This window comes from Mustela nivalis, assembly GCF_964662115.1.
Source record: "Mustela nivalis genome assembly, chromosome: 18".
NCBI classification, from domain to species: Eukaryota; Metazoa; Chordata; class Mammalia; order Carnivora; family Mustelidae; genus Mustela; species Mustela nivalis.
In genome coordinates, this window is record NC_139037.1 from 18,371,544 (window position 1) to 18,397,375 (window position 25,832).

At 41.2% G+C, this 25,832-nt stretch overlaps 1 protein-coding gene and 2 pseudogenes across 3 annotated transcripts in view; 1 reads left to right on the plus strand and 2 right to left on the minus strand.

Moving 5' to 3' along the window:
• Positions 1-525: 525 nt before the first annotated feature.
• On the minus strand, positions 526-1,631 carry LOC309852274 (DNA damage-regulated autophagy modulator protein 2 pseudogene; annotated as a pseudogene). The gene has a single exon. The product of its transcript is annotated as a DNA damage-regulated autophagy modulator protein 2 pseudogene (transcript).
• Positions 1,632-5,954: 4,323 nt separating this feature from the next.
• Positions 5,955-25,832, plus strand: part of NAE1 (NEDD8 activating enzyme E1 subunit 1) — a 28,685-nt gene continuing 8,807 nt past the window's right edge. Inside the window, exons 1-13 of the mRNA XM_082711975.1 lie at positions 5,955-6,096; positions 8,797-8,900; positions 8,989-9,049; positions 10,650-10,680; positions 11,406-11,477; positions 12,413-12,492; positions 12,941-13,050; positions 18,334-18,443; positions 19,916-19,978; positions 20,375-20,438; positions 20,925-21,016; positions 23,271-23,330; positions 23,419-23,552. Of these exons, the coding sequence (XP_082568101.1) occupies positions 6,044-6,096; positions 8,797-8,900; positions 8,989-9,049; positions 10,650-10,680; positions 11,406-11,477; positions 12,413-12,492; positions 12,941-13,050; positions 18,334-18,443; positions 19,916-19,978; positions 20,375-20,438; positions 20,925-21,016; positions 23,271-23,330; positions 23,419-23,552 (1,034 nt within the window). The 5' untranslated portion in view covers positions 5,955-6,043. The remainder of the gene's footprint in view (positions 6,097-8,796; positions 8,901-8,988; positions 9,050-10,649; positions 10,681-11,405; positions 11,478-12,412; positions 12,493-12,940; positions 13,051-18,333; positions 18,444-19,915; positions 19,979-20,374; positions 20,439-20,924; positions 21,017-23,270; positions 23,331-23,418; positions 23,553-25,832) is intronic.
• On the minus strand, positions 17,007-18,172 carry LOC309853920 (cytochrome c pseudogene; annotated as a pseudogene). The gene has a single exon. The product of its transcript is annotated as a cytochrome c pseudogene (transcript).

Consider the following 25,832-nt stretch of genomic DNA (forward strand, 5'->3'; position numbering starts at 1 on the left):
GAGTCCTAGGTACTGTATGTGACTTTGTTGCTGTATGTTATGCACAGGGCCTACAGACTAGGCCAGAAGCCTTGTGGCCTGAAGACTCTAAAAGCAAAATTATAGCTTTTCTTTTTTTTTCTGTAGTCCTTTGGTTTTATTTTCTGGGATTAAAAAAAAAGTAAGGCATAAATGTTTTTACATGGTCTTCTTGAAGATACCCTTTAAAATAATTTATCAAATGGCTTTATTCATGTCTCTTGATTATCAGTATTCATCAATATTACTGTCAGCCATGATTAACTGGTTAAAATTTCAGAGCAGAATAAAGAACTTTCATGAACATTTCTCCCAAATCCCTGAGAATCACAATCATCACAGATACAAATCTATATTTTAAGGTTTTATTTCTTTGACAGAGAGATAGAGAACACAAGTAGCAGAGCAGCAGGCAGAGGGAGGAGAAGCAGGTTTTCTGCTGAGCAGGGAGCCCGATGTGGGGCTCGATCCCAGGACCCTGGGATGCTCTAGGTGCCCCATCACAGATACATTTTATCCCTTCATCATAAATCTCTGGAAAGTATCCAAGTTCGTTCAGTGTTAACAAGGCAAGGAGCAGTGTCATAGAGGGTTAATCCATGTAAATTGGCTTCCACTTGTAAAGAAAGTTTCTGAAAATCACAATGTAAGTCAGGGAAAAAAACACAGAAGGAGAAAAACATAGACCATTCTGCTGCAGTGGTGATCATGTGAAGCATGTAACCTTTGTCCTCAGGGTTCCAATGGAGTTTCTATACAATATCTGTGCCAAAATTCCCACTGGATAGAAGTGATGAACAATTCAGGATGCTAAATGCACTTCCTCCACATAACTTCCTCCAGATAACCACCAGTCGTCTGATCCAGAAGACTTGTTTGCCGCCAATTTTGAGCTGCATTTGGTAGGAAAGGATAGTCTGAACGAACATGTGTAATGAGCTAATATGAAAGGTGAGCACAGCTCCACATACATGTACAAGAATAAGGCTGTTGTCTGGAAGTGTGCCACAACAGAAAGTCCAAAACAGCTCAGTAAGCCAAGTACAAGACCAGCCTCAATTAATTTGATGATATGACTCTCTTCAGGATTCAGGGCATGAACTTGCTTGTAACGAACATAAATGGTTGCAACGCACAAAACTGCGGCAGTATTTAACATTGCCCCAAACAAGCATTTTTCTGGAGCTACTGAACCAGTGTCACTGATATAAGGCAGAGCAGCATGGTGAAGTGTTATGGCCGTAATGTATGAAAATATGAAAGCATTAGCTGTCCAAATTACTGGGGCAGAAGGGAGGAAACTGAGACCTTGTTGAAACCACCACATCTCAAATAGGTCTTTGTTGCTGGTTTGTTTGGTTTTATCTTCCTCACTAAACCTTAGCTTCTGACAAGAGCAGGAACCAACCGTTTTGTTTACCATCATATTTCCAGCTCCTGTTTTACAAGCTTATAAGGTACTGGTCTTCAAATCTGTACAAACCTGCACCTTTCTAAATCCTGAAATCTTCTCTGCTTTCTTTGAAGATCCATGAATCAGAACTGCAGTCACAATTCTTAAATTTCACAAATATTTGAAAGCCACGGGTATTAAGATTAATTCCTTATACTGTCTCCTCCTTGCTTGGATGACCCTGCCAGGGTGGGCCGTCACATCCAAAGCTGGCCAGTGGGACTAAGACAGGGTCCGCTTTTTGTATTAAAAAAAAAAAAATTTCTGGGGCGCCTGGGGAGCACCCCAGAATAAAATAAATAAGATAAAATATTTTTTTAAGAGTCTATTTATTTATTTGACAGACAGACATCACAAGTAGGCAGAGAGGCAGGCAGAGAGAGAGGAGGAAAGCAGGCTTCCCACTGAGCAGAGAGCTGGATTCGAGGCTCAATCCTAGGACCCTGGGATCATGACCTGAGCCAAAGGCAGAGGCTTTAACCCACTGAGCCACCCAGGCGCCTCATAAATAAAATCTTAAAACAAAAACAAAAAAACATTTCCACTCCAAGTATGTAGGTATGTGTGTGCAAACAGTGGGATAGGATGAGCCCTGACATGGCCTCCAGCATACCTGGCTGTGGGACCTGGGGCGGGTTATTTCACCTCTCTGAACCTGTCTTCTCATCTATAAAATGGGAACAGAGAGTCTAGAAGGCTAATAGGATGGTCAGGTAACATGATGTCTGTGAGACTCCTGGTGTCAAGGATGTACTCCTCAGACCCTAGAACATCTATTCTCTCCCCCTTTTCCTTAACTTGTTGGACACATTTAGGACCCCAAACATTCCTTTTGCAATTACAATAGTGACACCTATTCATTGTAGAAAACTTGGAAGAATCAGAAAAACACAGAGAAGAAAATTAAAGCCACTGGCCATATGATTACCCAAGAGCCAAAAGTGTTAACATTTTAGTGGCCATCTGCCAGGCTTTTTAGATATGTATTAGTATTACTGAAAAAACAATCAGAGTCACACATATAGCTTTGTGATGGTTTTTTTCAACCAATGCCCTATGGTAAGCATTTTTCCCTGCTCAGCCAGCCTTGGAGAACTTGACACTTAATAATTGCACAATGCTCTAATGTATAGATAATAACCAGTTTTCACTATTGTAAATAGCACTACAGTGAACATTCTTATTTATACATCTGTGCGGGTATGTCTGATGATTTCCTTGGGACAAACTGCTGAATGCCAAAACCGATGATACACATATTGCCAGTAAGGCATTTGAAAATGAGCAAGTACGGTGGAAGTAGTTTCCAAAATTTATTCTTTCATTCAATACATGTTTATTGAAGCCTTACTAGTGCCACATTCTGAGCCAGGCTTGGGTGATAAAACTGTGAACATTACAGAGCCACACCTGCCTCAGGGGAGGGGTGAGCGAGAAAGACAAGAAATTGGCCAAAGAGCACCAGAATGAGAAGGGCAAAGATAGGCAAGGACAAGAAGGGAGAGATTGTGGTGGAGGCCAGGGAGGGTGTCCTGGGTGTGACTCATTCTTTATGGCTGATTTCCCACATATTGTATGCTCTTTCAGGGCAGAGCTAGCCCCAAACTGCCAGGGAGCCCAAGGATTTAGTCTGCCCCAGCCAAGACCAACCAGGATGGGTAAAATAATAGATCTGACTGGGGTCTGGCCAGATCTTCTGGGGTATTTATTTCTAATCCTTGTACCACTTTTTATTTATTTGACAGAGAGAGATGACAAGCAGGCAGAGAGGCAGGCAGAGAGAGAGGAGGAAGCAGGATCCCCGCTGAGCAGAGAGCCCAATGCGGGGCTCGATCCCAGGACCCTGAGATCATGACCTGAGCCGAAGACAGCGGCTTAACCCACTGAGCCACCCAGGTGCCCCCTGTACCACTTTTTAATAGCTGTGAGGCCTTGGAATTGTACTCACCTCTCCAAGCCTCTGCTCTCTTGTCTATGAAATGGGGTGAGCAACATATCTATTGCCTTGGTGAGCCCAAAATGAGATGGTGCATGGCAAGGCTGGAAGGTAATAAGTGCTCAGTAAGTGGGGGTCCTACTGTGGTTGTGGGGCTCATTTTTCCCACTTGTGTTGTTCAGTGGGGGGCTAGGCTAGGTCAGTGGGTGTTTTTTATTGTTTTCAGATTTTTTTTTTTATTGGACGGAGAGTTAGAGTACTTGTTGGCTGCATGCACAAGCAGGGGAGACGGCAGAGGGAGGGGGGAAAAAGAGGGAGAAGCAGAAGCAGGATCTCTGCTGATCAGGGACCCCGTTGCGTGGTTCAATCTCAGGACTCCGGGGTCATGACCTGAGCCAAAGGCAGATGCTTAACTGACTGAGCCACCCAGGAGCCCTTAGATCAGTGGTTATTAAACTTGAGTGTGCATCAGAGTCACCTGGAGGTAAGCCCTGATCCAATGTGACTGGGTGTCTTTATTGGTGACCCAATGTCTTTTTGAGGAGAGATCCAGACAGAGACATGAGAGACAAGTACCAGGGGCCAGTGGAAGGAGAGACTGAAGTGTGGGGAGCTGTAAGCCAAGCATTACCAGCCAAACACCGGGAACTAGAAAGGCCAAGGATTCTTCCCTTCAGGCTGCAGAAGGAACAAACATACTGCCCACACTTTGATTCAGACTTTGAGCTTTACTGCGAGACAATACATTTCTGTCAGGTTGGTTTTTTTTTTATATATAAGAATTTTTTTTTTTTCTCACAGATTTTATTTTTAAGTAATCTATGCACCCAATGTGGGGCTCGAACTCACAAGCCTGAGATCAAGGGTCACATGCTCTACCGACTGAGCCAGCCAGATGCCCCTATGAATCTACAGCTTTCAGCCACCCAGTTTGTGGTACTTTGTTATAACACCTCTAGGAAACTAATGCTGCGTGGTATCTTTTTACAGATACCACCAACACAAACCCTTGTCAAATTCATACAATTCTGCATGGGCATTATGACGTCCTCCAGCAAATTTGGGGATGTTTCCTTTCATGCAGTCCATGACTGCACAGAGCATGAGAAGCCAAGCTGTGGACTCTCACCTGTTGTCTTTTGACCTTCTCACATTCCCTGGGTGTATTTTATTATCCCTTATATTTCACCTGTCCAACTGGAGAAGGACATCTGACAGCATAAGCACATGACACGCTGGGAGAACCTCATGCCTTTGTTTCCCATCAGTTGTATTCTATGGGTATTGGGTAGGGACCAGGGAAGTCCTAAGAGGGTGTGCCCCATCCTGATCCTGGGGACATCACCCAGGAGAATCATATCCATCACTTTACCGCATCATTACCATCAAACTGTCCCTCCTCCCATTCTCATCCCAGGGTTCATTGGGACAGGGATCTGTGCTCATTTTCATCATATTTCAGGCAATTATTAACCTGAAGGTGCCTTTAGGGTCTGGGAAATAGAAGGGAAAGAACCCTCATCTCCCTTCCTGCTGCTCTTCTGACTTCTAGTCTCCTCTCCCCCTTTCTTTTGGGGTAAATCTCTTCCTTGGCACCCATCCCCACAAGGCAGCCCTCTTCTTCTTGAAAAGTGGCTCTTTACAGAAAATAGAGCACTTTACGTTTTTCTTGCTTTTATATTAAAGGGCCTCACAACCTCGCCCCTGCTGTCTCTCAAGCCTCCCCTGACCATGTCCTACCCTTCACCTAACACCCCACCACATCAAACTTCCTTTAGAGCCTCCATCCTACCCTGCCTTCTCTGCCTCCGAGGAACGACACCTGCTGTTCTTTCTGCCTGAGACATGCTTCCTTGCCCACACCATGTGAAACATTCTTGGAGAGGGAAGAAGGGGAGTGGGTAGAGTTCCTCTGCACAGCCTTCAGGACCCCAGCTTAAGGGTTAGGGTTAGGGTTAGGGCCATATTGTACTTACTTACTGTCCCTCTCCCTTCTGGAGGCTATGAACTTCTCAAGAACAGGGCCGCGGATTTATTTGTCTTTGTATCTGCAGCTGGGAGCAGCTAACTTTGTGGTTTGAAACAAGACCTTGCGTGGGCTTATTGCACGAGAGGATGGAAGAAATGAGTGAACAGTAATGACCATAATAATGAAAGTTATTATCCACACAGGATTTTTTTGTGAACCTGGCTCTGTGTGTATTCAAAACCTCATTTAAGGCTAACAGAAGCCGATGATGGAGACCCATTTATCCCCACTGCACAGATGAACAAACAGAGGATTTAAGAGGTAAAGAGCAGATTTCATAAAGAGTAAGTGGTTAAAAACCAATCTGCCCGATTCCAGAGCCCGAGTGCCCTACCTACGATTACCGCACCTACAAAGTCACGGACTGGCCGACTAGCCGGGACGCAGCCAGAAGGAAAGACCCGCCTTAGTCCGGGTTCCGGCTGTGGGCTGTGGTCGTGTACTCGCGGGCGGGCTGGGGACGCGTGCGCAGTGAGGTGGTGGCGCCCCCTGCGGGCGGCGCGCGGGAGGCAGAGACGGCGAAGGGGGTGCTCAGTGCGCCTGCGTGCTGGTGGATGTGGTGGCGGTACTCGGCAGGGGCTCGGCTGTTCGCGCTGCGGGTGCGGCCATGGCGCAACCGGGGAAGCTGCTCAAGGAGCAGAAGTACGACCGGCAGCTGAGGTGAGCCGGGGCTCACCGAGTCGGGCGGGCCGGCCAGCGGGCTCCTCTGCGTCCCAGCCGGGCCTAAGCGAGCGGGCGGCGCGGTCGGGCCTCTTCCAGGCCTCCCGCTGGGCTGGGCCGGGCAGTCTTGGGCTTGGGGAGCCGACTCTCGGGGCTCCCCGGCCTGGGGCCCTGGGGTGTCCCTTGAGGGTTGGAACTCCCCTTCTCCGAGGGGTGCGCCGGTCCGCCACGCGGTGTGCAGTTCGAGGTTCGCGGTCCCAGCGTCGGCCGGGTGACCGGGGCGGCAGCCGGCCCCGCCTCGCTGTGCGCTCACTCCTCATTTAGCAGAATCGGGGGATCGGGTGTACCCGATCCCGGTCGCCCAGAGCAGCGCCGAGTGTTAGGGATTGTCCTGAGCCAGCGCTGTCCAATAGGAATATAATGCCAGTCTTGAGTGTGAGCCGCATATGTAATTACACATTCTCGAGTAGCTACCTTAAAAAGAAAAAAGAAACAGGTGAAATTAATTTTAATACAGTTTCTTTAACCCAGTATATCCAAAATATTAACACTTAATATAAACATTTTAACACTTAATATAAAATTTAAAAAATAGAATAAAATAAATTTATTAGGGATTTTTTAATCTCTTTTTTTCATACCGTCTTCGAAATCTCGCATTTTACATACTTGTAGGCACGTCCCAGTTCCCACTAGCGGGCCTCATTTTTGGAGCTCAGTAGCCAAATGTGGTTGATGGCTACCTTAGTGGACACTGCAGGTCTAAGCCATCAGACAGGTCCTTGGCTAATTCCTCTCCCTTGCCATTTCTCCTTACACTCCCCATCCCTTATTTATTGAGCATCTACTATGTGTTAAGGTAGTGGAAGTAACACAAAGGCTTGGCCCCATCCTTTTTCAAGCACCCCCCCCCCCAAGCTGGGAGAAATTACAGTATGTCCCTATATGTCCCCTGGAACTCTCATATACACCTACAGCCTTGTTCTGTGATAGGGGCTTTAGGCACTTAATTTTGAGAACAGCATTCAAGGCAGACATTCTCTTGGTTTTTGGAGTTTCTTGGAGAAACTTAGATAACTTGTCCAGAGTGTCCCATGTGTTTGAGCCCCGATGTAAACATAGGCCCTTGTGGCTCTTTCAGAGCCTGTTCTCAGTCACAGCACTCTCCTCCTAAGCTTCTGGGAAAGGAAGCAAGGTGACAGAGCCCTTGTAACCAGCTTGTGTTCTTTTGTAAATTCTTAGCATTGCTTGTGTTTTGAATTCAGATATAACTATACAAGACAGAGCTGAGAAGATATTTTAGCTTACTTAGTAACTGGACAAAAGAGAATTTTTGCTGAGTCCCATCCAGTTAAGGACCAAATTTTACTTTTCATGGTGAGAATTGCTTATCGGTTTTGGAGTGTCATAGGGAGGCAACTACAAGTAAAGTGGTACAGCCAGGCAGCAAGCAGTCAGCCAGGCCGTGCTCTCCAGACTTAAGCCAGCAAGGGAGCAACGAGGATTGATTTCTTGTCTGGCCTCTTTCTTGAAACATGTAACCTAGACATGCACCAATACTCTCTCTAGGCTCAATATCTGAGTACCCAAGCATCCATCAACCATATCTGTCAGTGTCTTCTGTGTGCCCTACTTTCATAGAAAAAAACCAGATGTTTCCCATCTGTTTGGTTCTTCTAGCTTATTCCTCCATTCACTTTGCAGCTGTTCACTGATCACTTACTCGGGACAAGGCAGTGTGCCAGGCATTTGGGGCTCCCGTGGCCCACGCAGGGAGTTATGTGGGCCCTCATGGAGTTTAGAGTGGAATGGAGAGATGGATGTTCCTCGAATAAAAAAAACCCAAATGAAGTAGTTACCGTTGTGAAATGCTCTGGAGGACATACTGGCTAAACAATAACAGGGCATCTGTTTTAGATTAGGTGACAGGGAAAGCACAGTAAAGCCTGTCAGTCCTCCAGACTGTGGCATTTTTCTGGTGACTTTCAGACTTCCCGTACTGACAAGGAAGAATAATAGGCTTTCTGAGTGAAGGTAACCAGGCTGGGCCAGATGCCATGATACATGTGCGATCATGCACCTTGCCCTGTTAATGATATGCCAGTGCGAATATATGTAACATATATTTCTGATCTTTATTATATCTTTGTGTTTGATAATATATACATTTATTAATCATGATATTAAAATAACATTGGGTGTTGTATTTTAAAGCACTCCTGTGGAAGTCACTGTGAGGCTTTTCAGATGATGGTAATTCGGTTTTCTCACTCTTGGAGATGTCACAGTGATAAGTTCTACGTCAAGATCTTAAATATACTGGCTCTATGTAATTTAAGGAGAAATGAAATAGAGGAATAGGTTTTAAGTCTAATGCAGTTATTTAATGTTAGTGTATCTAATATATCTGTACTGTAAGTTATCTTGAAAAGAGTAATGGACAAGGAGCTGGAAGACCCAAGTTTTTAGTACTGATTGGACCCCCTTCTAATCATGCAAGGCATCATGCTGAGTCTTAGGTTACTCAGCTGTATAATCCCCATAACACCTCTGCTCTTCCTGTCTCACATGTTTTACTATGGTGATCACATCAGTCATTCTGTCCAAGAACACTCTGAAGGTCTAAGATCACCGTCCAAATAAGAAAGTTGTATTTGTGTGGAAGTTTTAGAAATGTTGAATTTTTGTCTTGCTTTGTAGGTTGTGGGGTGATCATGGGCAAGAGGCTTTAGAATCTGCGCACGTTTGCCTAATAAATGCAACAGCCACAGGAACTGAAATTCTTAAAAACTTGGTATTACCAGGTAATGTAGTTTTGTGGTAGTCAATTTACTCTATATGGTTTTGAATTAGAAGCTATGTGTTCTTGACTGACTCTGTTTTGTCTTCTAGGTATTGGTTCATTTACAGTTATTGATGGAAATCAGGTCAGCGGAGAAGATGCAGGAAATAAGTATGTTCTGTTCTTTTCAAACACATGTGTGTTAGGAAGGGCAGTGCACTGCCACAGGAGGCTAAGGCCTAAATCCCAACTTCACTTCCTCAGTGAAGGTGACTTGACTCTCAGGTGGAAATAATCCCTGTGTTTAGGATTATGGTGAAGATGAAGTAAGTCAATATAGGTAAAGGACTAGCATAATGTCCGGCAGATAGTCTGTTAATAAAAGGTACCTGCCGTTACTGTCTTCATCGTTGTTATTAGTGCAAAGGAGTAATCCTTATTCCTTGATTTGTGAAATCTAGATAATTCCTAAGTCCTTGCATTGATCCCTAGGAGTTAGTACATAATTTGAAATTATTGTGTTACTGAAAAAAATTATATTTTTGGATTATAAGAATAAAAAAATTACCTTTTATTTGTGTTTCTTCTGAGCTTAGTCCATATATATCTCTGTATACTCCACTGCCTCTGTAAAAATGCTGTGGGGCTTTTTTTTTTTTTTTAAGTTTTTTTTAATTTATTTGACACAGAGAGAGATCACAAGTAGGCAGAGAGGCAGCAGAGAGAGGAGGGGAAGCAGGCTCCCTGCTGAGCAGAGAGCCCGATGTGGGGCTCGATCCCAGGACCTGGGATCATGACCTGAGCTGAAGGCAGAGGCTTTAACCCACAGAGCCACCCAGGCGCCCCTGAAAGTGCTGTTTTAAAGATGGTCTGCATATTATTTTTTAAAGATGATCATAATACAGACTTCCAAAGCATTGCAAGATTTGGATTTCAGGCTCTTTTCAGGACTCGGAGGCTGGAATCTCTCTTATTTTTTAGTATATGACAACAGTGAGTACATACAAGAAAAGTCAGAATTAGTACATATTGAACTCTGATATCTTTTCTTTGGGTGGTAGTGTTTCTGCAACAGCATCCTTTTATTGGTATCTTTAAAGAAATAGTCCTGTTATCTTTGCTTACTTGGTTGGTTAGGGCAGTGTGTGATGAGAATTAAAGTTTCTTTTTCTTATGGAGCCACTGATTTTATGCTACAAAATGATACCCAGTCTGAGATCTGGGCCTTGAGACATGACAATGGTATGTGTGGGAAGAAACCTGAATAAGTCTGTTTTAGTTAACCTGCAAAAGCAAGCAGTTCAATATAGCACATCCCGAGTATGGTCTGTGGAATACTGGCTCTAGGGAATGTTAATAGCTGCTAATTGGGCAAATGGGTTTCATGGTCAAATGAGTTTGGGAAATGGGTCAAATGAAGTTAAACATTTCTCTAATATAAGACCTTAATATCATGTGTTATATTTATTATTAATTTCTAAGGGGGAATTATAACATGTGGTGTTTGCCAAACTTTGTAAAGCCAGGGAACTTTTATTCTCTCAGAGCATCTTATAAAATTTATACTCCGTGGTATACACTTTGGGAATATTGATTTATTAGCCTGGTCTTTGATTACAAGTTTCATCCTGTTATCTTCCTCCAGGAAGACTGTTAAAATCTAGAATCAAAATATAGTTAGTGTTCTATTATGAATGAAATATACTTGGTGTTACAAATAACCTTCCCTTTGTAGTCAAAGAAGCCCTTAATTTTTAAAATTCTGTTCTAGCTTTTTCCTTCAAAGAAGCAGCATCGGCAAGGTAAACCACCTGTTTCTTATAGAATATAGTTGTGTTTGAGTATCTAATCGTGCCATATGTTTTGATTGCTTGAAAAGTTTTGACTTTGAAAGAGCTTATTATTTCTCTGAGAAGAAAGTTAAATTAGCTTTTTTTTTAAATCTTGCAAATCTTTATATGCTTAGTAGTTTAAGAACTTAAAAGTACTATCTTTGTTTTTATGCTATATCCTGTATTAAAGCTACAACTTGGGAATAACATAAAGTGTAAATGTTTAGAGGATGGAATATTCTGGTTTACAAAATTTCTAAGACTTAGCAGCATATCTTTTGTTTTTGTACATTCCATATTAATCTTCTTATGAAGCCATAATAGTCAACTTAATACAATGTTCTGAACAGAAATGATTATTTCTTTGACCTGTCTTATATAGGATTATAAATGTGGGAGGTTGTAGTGAGTCTAAACTTGGTCCAGAATATCTCTACCTGCTACCAAGGTTGTCTGGTCATTTGCGTACTCAGGAATGTTGGGTACAAATAATACAGTCGTTTAAGTAATATTTAAAATAATATTGTGGTTGAGCCTTAGTTTAAATACTATGAAGAGCAGAATTGTCATATCTATGTATGAAATTTGGGTAATTTTATAATATGTTTGCTTGATCTGTAAGTTGAGGGGTTACATTTTACCCAGATTTTTTCTAATTCAAGTCAAATGCCTTTTTTTTTTTTTTTTTTTAAAAGAACCGAGCTCAAGCTGCCATGGAATTCTTACAAGAATTAAATAACGATGTCTCTGGGAGTTTTGTGGAAGAGGTAAGTATATGTCCAAAAGCTTATTAAGTCTGACTAGATGGAGGAGGGACAGAAGTGTAGTCCCCATGTAGGATTATTGGATATAAATACAAATCAGGGGGTTAAAAAATTTTTCCTTGCTTTCCCACAGAATAGTTATAAAGTCAGTTTAAAGATGTTTGATCTTTGTTTTGAGGGCAATAGATCATATGTATACGCATTATTATTTTTCTTTTTTTTTTTTAAGATTTTATTTATTTATTTGACAGGGATCACAAGTAGGCAGAGAGGCAGGCAGAGAGAGAGGGGGAAGTGAGCTCCCCGCTGAGCAGAGAACCTGATCCCAGGACCTGAGATCATGACTTGAGCCAAAGGCAGAGGCTTTAACCCACTGAGCCACCCAGGCACCCCTACACATTATTATTTCTGTGTGGAAATGTAACTTTTTAATAATTCAAAGCCCTAAGAATTTAGAATTTTGAGTTTATTTATTTTGGTAGTCTCTACATCCAGTATGGGGCTCAGTCTCATGACCCTGAGATCAAGAGTCTCCTGTTATACTGACTGAGCCAGTGAGGCACCCCAGTATTTAGAATTTTGAATCTTTGTATCTTCATGTTCAGTTGAGAGTTGAATTACTTTATCATTGGAGTCTAACATGTTGCCTCATTTGTTCTAAAATAGCTTAACTGGGGCGCCTGGGTGGCTCAGTGGGTTAAAGCCTCTGCTTTCAGCTCAGGTCATGATCCCGGGGTCCTGGGATCGAGTCCCGCGTCTGGCTCTCTGCTCGGCGGGGAGCCTGCTTCCCTTCCTCTCTCTCTCTGCCTGCCTTTCTGCCTACTTGTGATCTCCATCTGTCAAATAAATAAATAAAAATCTTTAAAATAGCTTAACTGTTTCTGCCATGTTTAATATGATTGTAAAATTTTTCAATTTTTTTTCTGTGTCCTATTTAGAGTCCAGAAAACCTTCTAGACAATGATCCTTCATTTTTCTGTAGGTTTACCATTGTGGTTGCAACTCAGCTTCCTGAAAGGTAAATTTTTATGTTTCATTTTTATTTTGGTCTCCTACTAGATTTGCATAGTTTTGTTTTCTCTGCAAAGACTGTAGTTCTTAAAATTCTTTATTTAAAAAATTTTTTTAATTAATTTATTAATTATACAGTGTGCTTGGGGGTGTAGATAAGCGTTTTATAAATACTTTCCTCTTTGTTAAAGAAGTGTCTTTCAATAATATTCTCCCTAATACAAAAGAGAAGGTTTTCATGTCCCTGTAGTCCAAAAGACAAACTTTCTTTCTGTGAGACTGCAGTCTTGTGGAATTGCTTGTTTTTCAGTGTATCCATGTCTTGCTTGTGTAAATGTAACAGATATGTATTTGCATTTATTACTTAGTAAGAAAGTTGCTTTATTTTAGGGTATTTTCCTGTTTGGCCTGTATCCATTTGCTTATGTTTTTATTTATTGTGCTTTCCTTTACAGTACATTACTACGTTTAGCAGATGTCCTCTGGAATTCACAAATACCTCTTTTGATCTGTAGGACTTATGGACTAGTTGGTTATATGAGGATCATTATAAAAGAACATCCAGGTAATTCTGTTGCACGTATGGGGCTTGTCATTGATTGCTTTAGCTACATTTTTAGAAACCTGGCATTTGAGAAAGTCAATTTTATTTTATTATTATTTTTTTAAATTTATTTATTCAACAGAGAGAGACGAGAGAGAGAGAGCCTAAGCAGGGGGAGCAGCAGAGGGAGAGGGAGAAGCAGGCTCTCCGCTTCTGCAATATGGGGCTTGGTCCTAGGATCCGGGGATCATGACCTGAGCCAAAGGCAGACACTTAACTGACTGAGCCACCAGCCCCATAGGAAGTCAGTTTTAAATTACAGAGTGGGGCACCTGGGTGGCCCAAGATGGTTAAGTGTCTGCCTTTGGCTCAGGTCCTGATCCCAGGATTCTGGCAGGCAAGAATTCTACCACTGAACCACCCATGCTGATGCCAGGATTCTGGGATTGAGCCCCACATTAGGCTCCCTGCTCAGCAGAGAGCCTGCTTCTCCCTTTTCCTCTGCTGCTCCCCCTGCTCATGCTCCCTCTGTTAAATAAATAAATAAAATCTTTTAAAAAAATTGCAAAATAAATTTTAACAGTACAACTCTGGTTACAGGTTCAGAATCAATAGTCATTAATCTAATATTTCCTTTACTGAGCATTATAGAAGGATACAGAGCAGGAGATACAACAGGTACAGTTTCTTTATTTTATTAGGAGGCCCACCAGCAAAGCAAGTCTGTAGCTTTTTTTGCCCCCTAACCCACATAGGGCATGTAGAGCTGCTACAGGTGCGAGTCAAGGTATATGGGTCACAGTGACACATAGATGTCATACTACCTTTCTCTCCCAATCTTTCATTACATTTTCATAGAGGCCTTAGGTACAGTTCAGGTACAGTTCTACACAATAAACAAGGCATTTACCTGACTACTGCTCCAAGTAAACAGTGTTACAGGAGACCGGAGTCGTACATAGGCAGGCTTGCATTAGCTCAAGATTGATGTTAGACCTTTACTTACAAATTTTTTTTAAAAAGATTTTATTTATTTCCTTTTTAAAGATTGTATTTATTTATTTGACAGAGAGATACACAGAGAGAGAGGAGGAAGCAGGCTCCCTGCTGAGCAGAGACCCTGACGTGGGGCTCAATCCCAAAATCCTGGGATCAGGACTCGAGTTGAAGGCAGAGGCTTTACCCACTGAGCCATCCAGATGCCCCATTATTTATTTATTTGAGAGAGAGAGTATGAGCAGGAGGGCCAGAGAGAGTGAGGTGAGTGGGAGAGAGAATCTCAAGCAGACTCAGCCCTAAGTGAGAGCCTGACTAGAGGCTCAATCTCATGACCCCGAGGTCATGACCAGAGCCAAAACCAAGAAACAGACGCTTAACTTGCTGTGCCACCCAGGCATGCCTCTACTTACAAATTTTTAATCTTAAATCATCATCCAGTTTTCATTCAGTATTCCTGCATGGCTCTGAGCCAGGTACTCTGCTAGTGTAGTGATAGCCCTTGGTGTTGGTAGTGTCACTGGGGAGTAGTATCTGCTTGGGCAGTTAGGGGGTGGCTTGTGGGGATAAACTGTTGGCAGGTGCTAGTAGGCCTTTTAAGACTTATAAGTGAGAGAGTGACGGGTGAAAATTTTATTTCAAATGTGTACTCTGAAGTGGGGTAGAGAATGAATGGATTTGAAGGGGCAGAGATCGTAGGAAAGGGTTGTTGTTAGGAAATTTCCAGTGGTGTAGCTAGGTGAGGGAGACAGACCAAACCCCTGACCTAAGGCTGATGTTACAAGGATAGGGAAGAGGGGGTAGAAAATAATGAGGGTTAATGTTGCTGGCTGTGTGCCTGCCTTAATGTAGATTATTTCATATAATCTTTACAAAATCCTTATAATGTAGGCACTATTATATCTCCTTTTTGCAGATCAGGATGCTGAGGCACAGAGAGATTAAGTTATTTGCTTAAAGTCACACAGCTCACAAGTGACAAAACTTGGCCTAGTTCTAAACGGTCACTGAAATTACACATTCCTGTTCTTCCCCCATATGGAAACTGTGATATTAGGACATATGGCATAACTGATGTTGGGCCAAAGAAGAAAGAAATCAAGGATAGGGGCATCCAGCTGGCCCAGTTGGAAGAGCATGCAGCTCTTGATCTTGAGGTTATAAGTTTGAGCCCCACTTTGGGTGGCAGAGATTATTTAAAAATAAAATCTTAAAAAAAAAAGAAAGAAGGCTGGGACAACCATCAGGTTCCTAGGGAAGAGGTCTAGGTAGATGGTGATGATGTCTACTAAAGACCACAGGAGGGGAAAGGTACTGTTGTTGTTAAGTATTATCTGAACACATATTTTATCAATTTTTTTTTTTAAAGATTTTATTTATTTATTTATTTGACAGAGAGAAATCACAAGTAGACGGAGAGGCAGGCAGAGAGAGAGAGAGGGAGGCAGGCTCCCTGCTGAGCAGAGAGCCCGATGCGGGACTCAATCCCAGGACCCCGAGATCATGACCTGAGCCGAAGGCAGCGGCTTAACCCACTGAACCACCCAGGCGCCCCTATTTTATCAATTTTGATCTTTTAAAATTATAATAGCAAGAAAATTAAACTCTAAAGGAATTTTGAGTTTTTCTTATTAAAACTATAGTCCACTTATGATTTGTGCATTTGGAAAAATGTGAATGTATATGTATATATAAATTTATCTCAACAGAAAAGGGGTGCGTGGAGGGCTCAGTTGGTGGAGCGCTTGACTCGACCTTGGGGTTGCGAGTTTGAGCCCCACATAGGGTGTGAAGCTTACTTATAAAAATAAAAAATTTAAAATCAGTTCCTTGGGTTAAAAAAAAAAGGAAACAGAAAAGAACCTGTAAGCCCTATGCCCATTTAGAAATTATAGATTTCTGGGGCACCTGGGTGGCTCAGTGGGTTGGGCTTCTGCCTTCAGCTCAGGTAATGGTCTCAGGGTCCTGGGATCGAGCCCCACATTGGGCTTTCTGCTCAGTGGGGAGCCTGCTTCTCCTTCTCCCTCTCTGCCTACTTGTGATGTCACTCTGTCAAATAAATAAATAAAATCTTTTAAAAAAATTATAAATTTTTTTGTTTCATGATCTGTGATGTTTAATTTTTAATTTTTTTAATTTTAATTTTTTTAAAAAGGTTTTACTTATTTATTTGAGAGAGAGTGAAAGTGAGAGAGATCACAGAGGGAAACAGGGAAGCAGACTCACCACTGAGCAGAGAGCCTGATGTGGGACTTGATTCCAGCACCCTGGAATCATGACTTGAGCTGAAGGCAGATGTCTAACTAACTGAGCCACCCAGGCACCCCTGTGATTTTGTTTTTAATTATATTAAGCCTTATCACATAATTTACAAACTTGTGTTGATGATCTATCTCCTCAATTTTAACCCTTCTGATGAGTTGGCAAAAGCACCATTACCAATCATACATATATGGTAGTTCCACAGTTGTGTCTTTGTTTTTTGTTCTTTTGGTTTTTTTAAGATTTATTTATTTATTTGACAGACAGAGATCACAAGTAGGCAGAGAGACAGGCAGAGAGAGAGAGGGGCAGCAGGTTCCCTGCTGAGCAGAGATGCGGGGCTTGATCCCAGGACCCTGAGATCATGACCTGAGCTGAAGGCAGAAGCTTAACCCACTGAGCCCCCAGGCACTCCCACAGTTGTGTCTTTGAATAGCTGCTTAGAAGACAATCCTGAATTATAACTTAGTCTGACTTAGTAAAGAATCCACAAGCCAAGTCTGCTGCTATATCTTGTCACACTGAATTTTAAAAGCATCTGACCTTACAGACCATCTATAAAATGTGAGAAGTATTAAATATTCTTTATTTAATATTATACGTAAACACACAAATGTTTTTCATTAAGTAAAAGGCAACATTTTATTTTATTTTATTTTTTTAAAGATTTTATTTATTTATTTGAGAGAGAGAGACAGTGAGAGAGAGCATGGGCGAGGAGAAGGTCAGAGGGAGAAGCAGACTCCCCATGAAGCTAGGAGCCCGATGTGGGATTCGATCTCAGGACTCTGGGATCATGACCTGAGACGAAGGCAGTCGTCCAACCAACTGAGCCACCCAGGCATCCCTGGGCAACATTTTAGATGCAGGGAATTTTATTTTATTTTTTTAAGATTTTATTTATTTATTTGATACAGAGAGAGAGAGCACAAGTAGGCAGAGGGAGAGGGAGAAGCAGGCTCTCCGCTGAGTAGGGAGCCCGATGTGGGCCTCGATCCCAGGATCCTATGATCATGACCGGAGCCGAAGGCGGCCGCTTAACCAACTGAGCCACCCAGGCACCTGATGCGGGAATTTTAATTAAATTGGCATAGTTAAGACCAGAAAGATAAAGTTTTTCTTTAGCCTTGCCTTTAACAGGCGAAGGAACACAACTTGAAACACAGCTGAGTCTTGTTTTTCTGAGACAGTGAAGGGATTTCCTCAGGATTTAAATATATTAATATAATCAGTTATGTGAATCTAAATTTTAAAAAATCTCCTATAAGTTTAGAGATAGTATTTACCATCTCTGTGAAAAGCTGAACATAACTAATCAATTCCTATCATATTTTTAGAAGAGGAAAATAGTGACAGCACTTGCTGAACCAGAATTACTATCAAAGTTCAAAAAGCTGATCATATTCATTTAACTGTGAGCCAATCTTATTTAAATCAGAACTGTTCAAAAGAAATATTCTGTCAGCCATTCATGATCTGAATTCTGGTGTATGAGATCAATTTAAATATGGCACACATAAAAAAAAGTCTCGAGACATTTTTGTTTTGTAATAAATGAGCATGGCCAACTATTTCTCCTTAGTAGCTTTTTCAGATAAGCTATCAAGTCTGCCCTTCCTCCTGTCTTGATGTCACAGAGCTCATTTTAGTTCCATGGATGTACTTCCTGGGATTCTCCAAATACCCCTTCAGTGTCTCCTCTCCCCAGGTGTTGGCTTTGTTCTTATTGGCATCTGTGTAAGAAAATCCAGGGGCCTGACCTGTCTTTTAGCCAAATAAACCATGGAGATTTGGCCCAATCTTGTGCTTGCCTCCCTTTTCCACAGTATGGCACTGGGCACTTTTTTGAACAAAAAATCATCTTGCCCCTCTCAACATCATCCAATTTTAAATCACTCTTTTGTCATGCACAAAATGAAGCTGCTTGCTTGCAAGCTGGATATCCCACTCTCAAAAATTACAGATTTCTTAAGCCCCTATAATGTAGTGTATTCTAGAAGTATCACTAAAGAAGTCTTTTTGGGGGGGGGATTATTTGTTTCACAGTAATAGAATCTCATCCAGATAATGCATTAGAGGATCTACGACTGGATAAGCCATTTCCTGAACTGAGAGAACATTTTCAGTCTTATGATTTGGATCATATGGAAAAAAAGGTATGTATGACCTTCCATTTACAGATAGATTAAAAGATTTTTTTTTAACCTCAGGTTTTTGAATTATACCACGATGAGAAAATATTATAAAAATCCATTTTCTCGTCATCCAGATTACATAGTAACAACATTTTACTTAATTTGTTTGAAGTGAATTTGTTTTCCAGCGAAATTTGAAAAGTTCTTTTATTTATTTATTTATTTTTAAGGATTTTATTTATTTATTTGACAGAGATACCACAGGTAGGCAGAGAGGCAGGCAGAGAGAGAGGGAGAGGGAAGCAGGCTCCCTGCTGAGCTGAGAGCCTGATGCAGGACTTGATCCCAGGAGCCTGAGATCATGACCCGAGCCGGAGGCAGCAGCTTAACCCACTGAGCCACCCAGGTCCCCCTGAAAAGTTCTTTTATTGAAGAGAAGTTCGTTAACTGAACATATCTGTGTAATCAACACCCAGGTCAGTGAATTGGACATAAACATATCCCAGCAGCCCTCATCATGACCCCTTTGTAAACAACTAAATATACTTCTTAAAAAGTGTGAATTGGGGTTTGGTGTTTATTGAAATTAATTCCTCTTTTTTTTTTTTTTAAAGATTTTATTTATTTATTTGACAGAGATCTCTTTCCTCAGAGAGAAAGAGGAGGAAGCAGGCTCCCTGCCAAGCAGAGAGCCCGATGCAGGGCTTCATCCCAGGACCCTGGGATCATGACCTGAACTGAAGGCAGAGGCTTTAACCCACTGAGCCACCCAGGCGCCCCGAAATTAATTCCTCTTGAAAGTTATTTTTAGTGTTTGAAAGTTACCAGGCAACTCCATATTTCATTATAGAAATAATGGTATTTATAATAGATTATGTAACTTAAGGAGTATGTGTTGTTGTTTTTTTTTCTACCCATGTATTTATTAAAATACAGGTTTTGGGGGCGCCCGGGTGGCTCAGTGGGTTAAGCCGCAGCCTTTGGCTCAGGTCATGATCTCAGGGTCCTGGGATTGAGCCCCGCAGCAAGCCTCAGCAGGGAGCCTGCTTCCTCCTCTCTCTCTGCCTGCTTCTCTGCCTGCTTGTCATCTCTCTCTGTCAAATAAATAAATAAAATCTTTTAAAAAAAAAAGTACAGGTTTTTGACTAGAAGACAGTTTTCTCAGTCTACGATTGATATCTGAAATCAAGAGATTTGTGCTTTCTCTTTGGGTGGCAGTCTCTGAGACACTTTTGTTGATGGTAAAATAGGGACAGTCATAGTACAAACCTGCCATATTAGGATTAAGTTGGACATTACTTCTAGAAAAAGTTTATAAAGCAATTTTCATTAACTCAGTTCATTTCTCTCCATTCACCAATACTACATATACTGGGAGATGATCATAATTACTGTTGGATTTGTTAAAAATGAGATGATGTGATGAAGAATAAAGGTAAACAATTAATGTTAGCTAATACTGACATTTTCTTTGATTTTTCTTTTGTTTTTAGGATCATAGCCATACTCCATGGATTGTGATCGTAGCTAAATATTTAGCACAGTGGTATAGTGAAGTACGTCCTTTTTTTAAAAAACATATATTCCATGTGTGACTGTACTTTCAGTTTAAAGGATTTCAGTGGAGGAAAGTGGGACATTAATTCTTTTCTTTATGTGGTTACAGGGGAGGTGGGTGCTTTTCTGTTTAAATCTGGCATTTCCTCTTTTGAGACTGATATTTTTATTAACAAAATGAAATACCAATAAATGTCATTCTGAAACTGGCCGTGGGAAATGAATGTAGAGAAATGGCCCAGTTTTGTGTTTTCTTTCAAGTCAACCTCTGATTTCACTGAGGTATTTGCTGATGAAATCTCAGCATGGAGGGGAGAATGGGGGAATCTTTGGACTCTTGATTTCCATCTTTTGATTTTTTATAACTAGAATTTAAAAATTTCTAACCAATTTAGACAAATGGACGAATACCTAAAACGTATAAAGAGAAAGAAGACTTCAGAGATTTGATTAGACAAGGTAATATGATGGGATATAATTGAATGTTGTATAAAGTTTGAAAAGCAAATTGCTTGAAGCTGTTTATTGGATTTCCGTCAGGAGCTTTATCAGACGATGCCTTCATAAGCTTGTATTTTATTTTTTCTCAGGGGAGGTTTAGGAGCCACTCATCATACAGTTTTTTTTACGACTAATGATAGTTTCCTCATCAGTAAATGAGGAACTGGGGGCTGCTCATACCTACCTCATGGGTTGTTGTGAGGATTCATTCATACCATAAAATGTAAAGTACATTTAATAGTGTCTGATACAGAGTAAAAGCTCCAAAAGATAGCTACTAGTATATTAATAAAAAAATGACTAATGATAAACCTGTTTATTCCTAAGTTTCAGTATCCAATCCTCCCTTTTAAGATCTGATGAGGTTATTTCCATAATGCTAGGAAGAGCATAGGGGTGAGAAGGAAAGGGCTATTTTTTGCTAACCAGTTTCTGTTTTACTAGGAATTCTGAAGAATGAAAACGGGGCTCCAGAAGATGAAGAGAATTTTGAAGAAGCTATTAAAAATGTGAACACAGCACTAAATACAACTCAGGTATTAAAGTGTTTCTGAAGAATTCATACAAGAAAGGTGTTTTTTGAAGTCCTCACGTGAAATAGTTGATTTTAGATTTCTTTCTTTCTTTCTTTCCTTTTTTTTTTTTTTTCAAAGATGTATTTATTTACTTTAGAGAAGGGGCACCAGAGAGAACATACGTGCATGTGTGCGTGATTTGGCGGGGCAGAGAGAGAGGGAGAGAATCCCATGCAGACTCCCAGCTGAGTGCAGAGCCTGCTGCCGGGCTTCATCCTATGACCCTGAGGTTATGCCCTAAGCTGAAATCACAAGTCAGTTGCTTAACTGACTCAGCTACCAGGTGCCCTGACTTTAGATTTAAATTAATATTTCCTAAATTGTAAAGTTGTTAGAAATTAGTGTCTATAATACGGATTGAATCGTGTTTTAGTAAAACCATACTGTCCTTATTGAAATGGATATCAGTGCTTCAGGATATAATAGTGATACAATGATTTATATACATTATTTGAAGTACATGATTTGTGAATAGTAACAGTTTGGGTGTAGGAAATATATAACGAGGTTGATATTTTGCTGGTCCAAAATTGTGTTGCCTAAAAGTTAAATCTTAATCTGCATTTGCTTTTGACAGTAGTTACTTGGATATAATGGAAGACGTTCTTAATGACATTGTAAGACATTATTCGGAGGATAACTCCATTTAGATGGCCTTTGTTTTGTTGTTAAGGTCTTGCCAGTGAGGTTTTTGGGAAATTTGGAATAACACAACTGGTAAGTTAAGAATTTTCTTATAATTTCAATATGGCAAGAAAATGCTGTCTTTCACATTAGGAAAGCACTTAAGCTGTCATTACAAGCTTTTTGAGGTAGTATGGCTGAGTAATTAAAGTGTGTGCTTTAGGGGCGCCTAGGTGGCTCAGTCGGTTAAGCGGCTGCCTTCGGCTCAGGTCATGATCACAGGGTCCTGGGATCAAGCCCTGCATTGGCTCCCTGCTTAGCAGAGAGCCTGCTTCTTCCTCTCCCTCTGCCTGCCATTCTGCCTACTTGTGCTCTCTCTCTATCTCTCTGTCAAATAAATAAATAAAATCTTAAAAAAAAAATAAGTGTGTGCTTTATCAGTCTTCTGGCGTGATGATAATTTTCTATGTCTTAATTGAGGTGATGGTTAAAAGGACATGCATCGAACTGTACATTTAAGATTCATTTCACTAAATGTAAAATTTACCCCAATTAAAAAAAAAAACCCAGGGTTCCCATAGTTAGGTTCTGTATAGTGAACTAAGCAAACAGACAAATACAGTAGATGTTATGAACAAAATTCAAGCAGAGCAGAGGGGTAGAGCATGATGAGGGTGAGGAGGCCTAGGATCAGAAGGGGTCCACAGAAGCGTTTTGAGCAGGGAGTGGAGTGACCTGATTTATGTTGCTAAAATATCATTCTGGTTCTTGTGAGGAAAATAGACTGCAGGGGACTGGGAACAGAAACAGAGAAACCAGTTAAGAGGTTACTGGTAAGAAATTTTTTTTCCCACAAAGCTATAGAATCAAAACCTACAATTTCAATAGTTGTTACTAATGTATGATGATTTTGCCAGCATTAAAAGTACTTAAACTATGTAGTTTTTACCAGAGTTGTTGTCTCTTCCAGTAGTTACTGATTTAGGGTATAAGGGTTTCAAGTTTTTTCAAGCTGAAAACACATGAAGGACTACAAATCTGAATGTCTGACTCAGACGTTCTGAATTACAAATATCTGAAATCTTTGTTATGTCTTTAGATGTAACTATATCAAAGATTTACTTTGGCTCCTTTTGTAATCCATGTGTGATGAAAGAGAACAGGTCAGTCTTTAGTGCTGACACCAGTGGGCAGGAGGGGACTTCATTCCATTCTCTGTTTCCTCATCAGTTCTCTGGTACTGATTCTCAATTAAAGTCTAAGCACAGGGCGGCTGGGTGGGTCAGTCAATAAAGCATCTACCTTCAGCTCAGGTCATGATCCCAGAGTCCTGGGAGTGAGCTCCAAGTGCGGGCTCCCTGCTCAACAGGGGGTCTGCTTCTCCCTCTCCTGCCTCTCCCCACCACTTGTGTGCGTGCATTCTCTCTCTCTTTCTCTCTCAAATAAATAAAATCTTTACGAAATTGTCTAAGCCCATCAGAAGTTCGTATTTCATTACAATGTAGGAATTCAGAGAACTTGTTTGGGAAATAATGGAAATACATATGGCCACATTCTTAGTATAAGTAAATCTTTTCTGTTTCTTCGTTAGATCCCAAGCAGTATTGAAGATATATTTAATGATGATCACTGCATAAATATCACCAAACAGGTAACAACCAAAAGTAAATAGTGCCACCTTAATCTTTGGGTCAATTTCAGATGCCATTTAATACTAATTTTTTTTCTCATTCTTTTAGACTCCATCATTTTGGATTTTAGCTCGTGCCTTAAAGGAATTTGTGGCCAAAGAGGGTCAGGGAAATTTACCTGTTCGAGGCACAATTCCTGATATGATTGCAGATTCAAGCAAATATATAAAGCTGCAGAATGTGTAAGTCATGTTTTCAGACTATGTTCACTGTTTCAAACTATGTTTCTGAAAAATTAACCTGTTTCTAGTACAGTTGGATATATTTTATCACTCTATCAGAAATCAAATGCAGTGGGCGCCTGGGTAGCTCAGTCATTAAGCGTCTGCCTTCAGCTCAGGTCATGATCCCAGGCTCCTGGGATTGAGCCCCACATAGGGCTCCCTGCTCAGCGGGGAGCCTGTTTGTTCCTCTCCCACTCCCCCTGCTTGTGTTTCCTCTCTCACTGTGTCTCTTTCTGTCATATAAATAAATAAAATCTCTTAAAAATAAATCAAGTGCACCTCTGTAATAGTTTCTTTAAAAATAAGCTAAAAAATAGTTTTAGGTATTTTATAGCAAAATTGAGCAGAAAGTACAGAGAGTTCCCATCTACTGAATAGGGGGCAGATTTTTTCTTTCATATTTCATTATAAAAATCTGATGTTTGGGGTGCCTGGGTGACTCAGTGGGTTAAGCCTCTGCCTTCAGCTCCAGTCATGATCTCAGGGTCTTGGGATTGAGCCCCGCATTGGATTCTCTGCTCAGCAGGGAGCCTCCTTCTCCCTCCCTCTCTGCCTGCCTCTCTGCCTACTTGTGAACTCTCTCTCTGTGTCAAATAAATAAATAAAATCTTTATAAAGGGGCGCCTGGGTGGCTCAGTGGGTTAAGACCTCTGCCTTCAGCTCAGGTCATAATCTCAGGGTCCTGGGATTGAGCCCTGCATCGGACTCTCTGCTCAGCAGGGACCCTCTTCTCCCTCTCACTCTGCCTGCCTCTCTGCCTACTTGTGATCTCTCTCTAAATAAATAAAACCTTAAAAAAAAAATCTTTAAAAAAAAACAAAAAAAACAACAAAACCTGATATTTGAGTATTTAACTCTGTGCTATGAACTGTTCTGTATATTAACTAATTTAATGTTTACAACAGCCCCAGAGATACTATTATTGTCCCAGTTTTATAGGTGAGGAAACTGAAACATAGAAAATGTAATTTATTCAGAGTCAGATAGCTGGGAAGCAGCAGAACCAGGATTTGAATCCATGAAACCCAGCTCTATACTCTCTCTCTCTTTTTTTTTTTTTAAGATTATTATTTTTAGGGAGAGAGAGTGAATGAGGAGGGTAGGGGCAGAGGGTGAGGGAGAGAGAGAACCTGGAACATACTCCCCACTGCAGAGGCGGAGGTAGGGCTCAATGCAGGGCTCAATCTCATGACCCTGATATCATGACCTGAGCTGAAACCAAGAGTCAGATGCCGCCCAGCTCTACACTCTTAGCTGTGGCCCTATAGGAACTTTTATCTGTAACTTAAAACTTGAAGTCTTAGTTTGATGAATTTTTTATCGTAATGTTTCATAATTTAAAGAGTTTGCTACTGTAGATGAACACCAGCTCTCTAGGTATCACTAGTTTGAACCCAGATAGACTGTCCCACGTATAGGTCTCAGTGGATATTAATTACCCTTATGTAGTTTAGGCATGTTGCTGATGAATTCAGGGCCGCTGGCTTGAGTTCCCCAAGGACCAAAGGATGTCACACAGAAGATCTCTGTTCTCTAGATATTGCACTTTTCACCTCAGCCACTGTCTAACACATCTTTGTTAGCCTAGCTATGATTTCAACTATTTAAAACTTGGGAAAAGTCAGTTGAGGATAGACTGAAGTATGACCTCACATTGAAGGTAGTCAGCTTAACACAGATCATCTTTAGAGAATGAAAGGATAAATAGACTTAAAGGTTTTACATGAATTTGTAAATAGTTTTTTTCTTTTTAAAGATTTTATTTATTTATTTGACAGAGAGAGCACAATCGGGAGCAGTAGGCAGAGAGAAAGGGAGAAGCAGGTTCCCCACTGAGCAGGGAGCCCCACGTGGGGCTTGATCCTGAGACCCCGGGATCACGACCTGAGCCACAGGCAGAGGCTTAACCAACTGAGCCACCCAGATGCCCCTGTAGATAGACAGTTTTGAAGTATTTAACTTTCTTTGGATTTAACTTCAAGGAGATACATCATGTTCTTCAGTAACGTATGTAGTCAGGTCCTCCCAGAAGCATGGCTCATAGATCCTTCTAGGAGGGTAGTTTTTAAGTTGCTGTTACTATAGAGGGAGCTTGGGCATTAGCAGATTCCAGAAGTCCATCACCAACACTGGGGAGATTCCCAGCCACTAACAGCTACTGCTGGTAGCATTTCCATGGCATTTTCACATTTTGTGTCTTACCAAACCAGTATTTTTTCATGAAAAGGAAAGAAATTT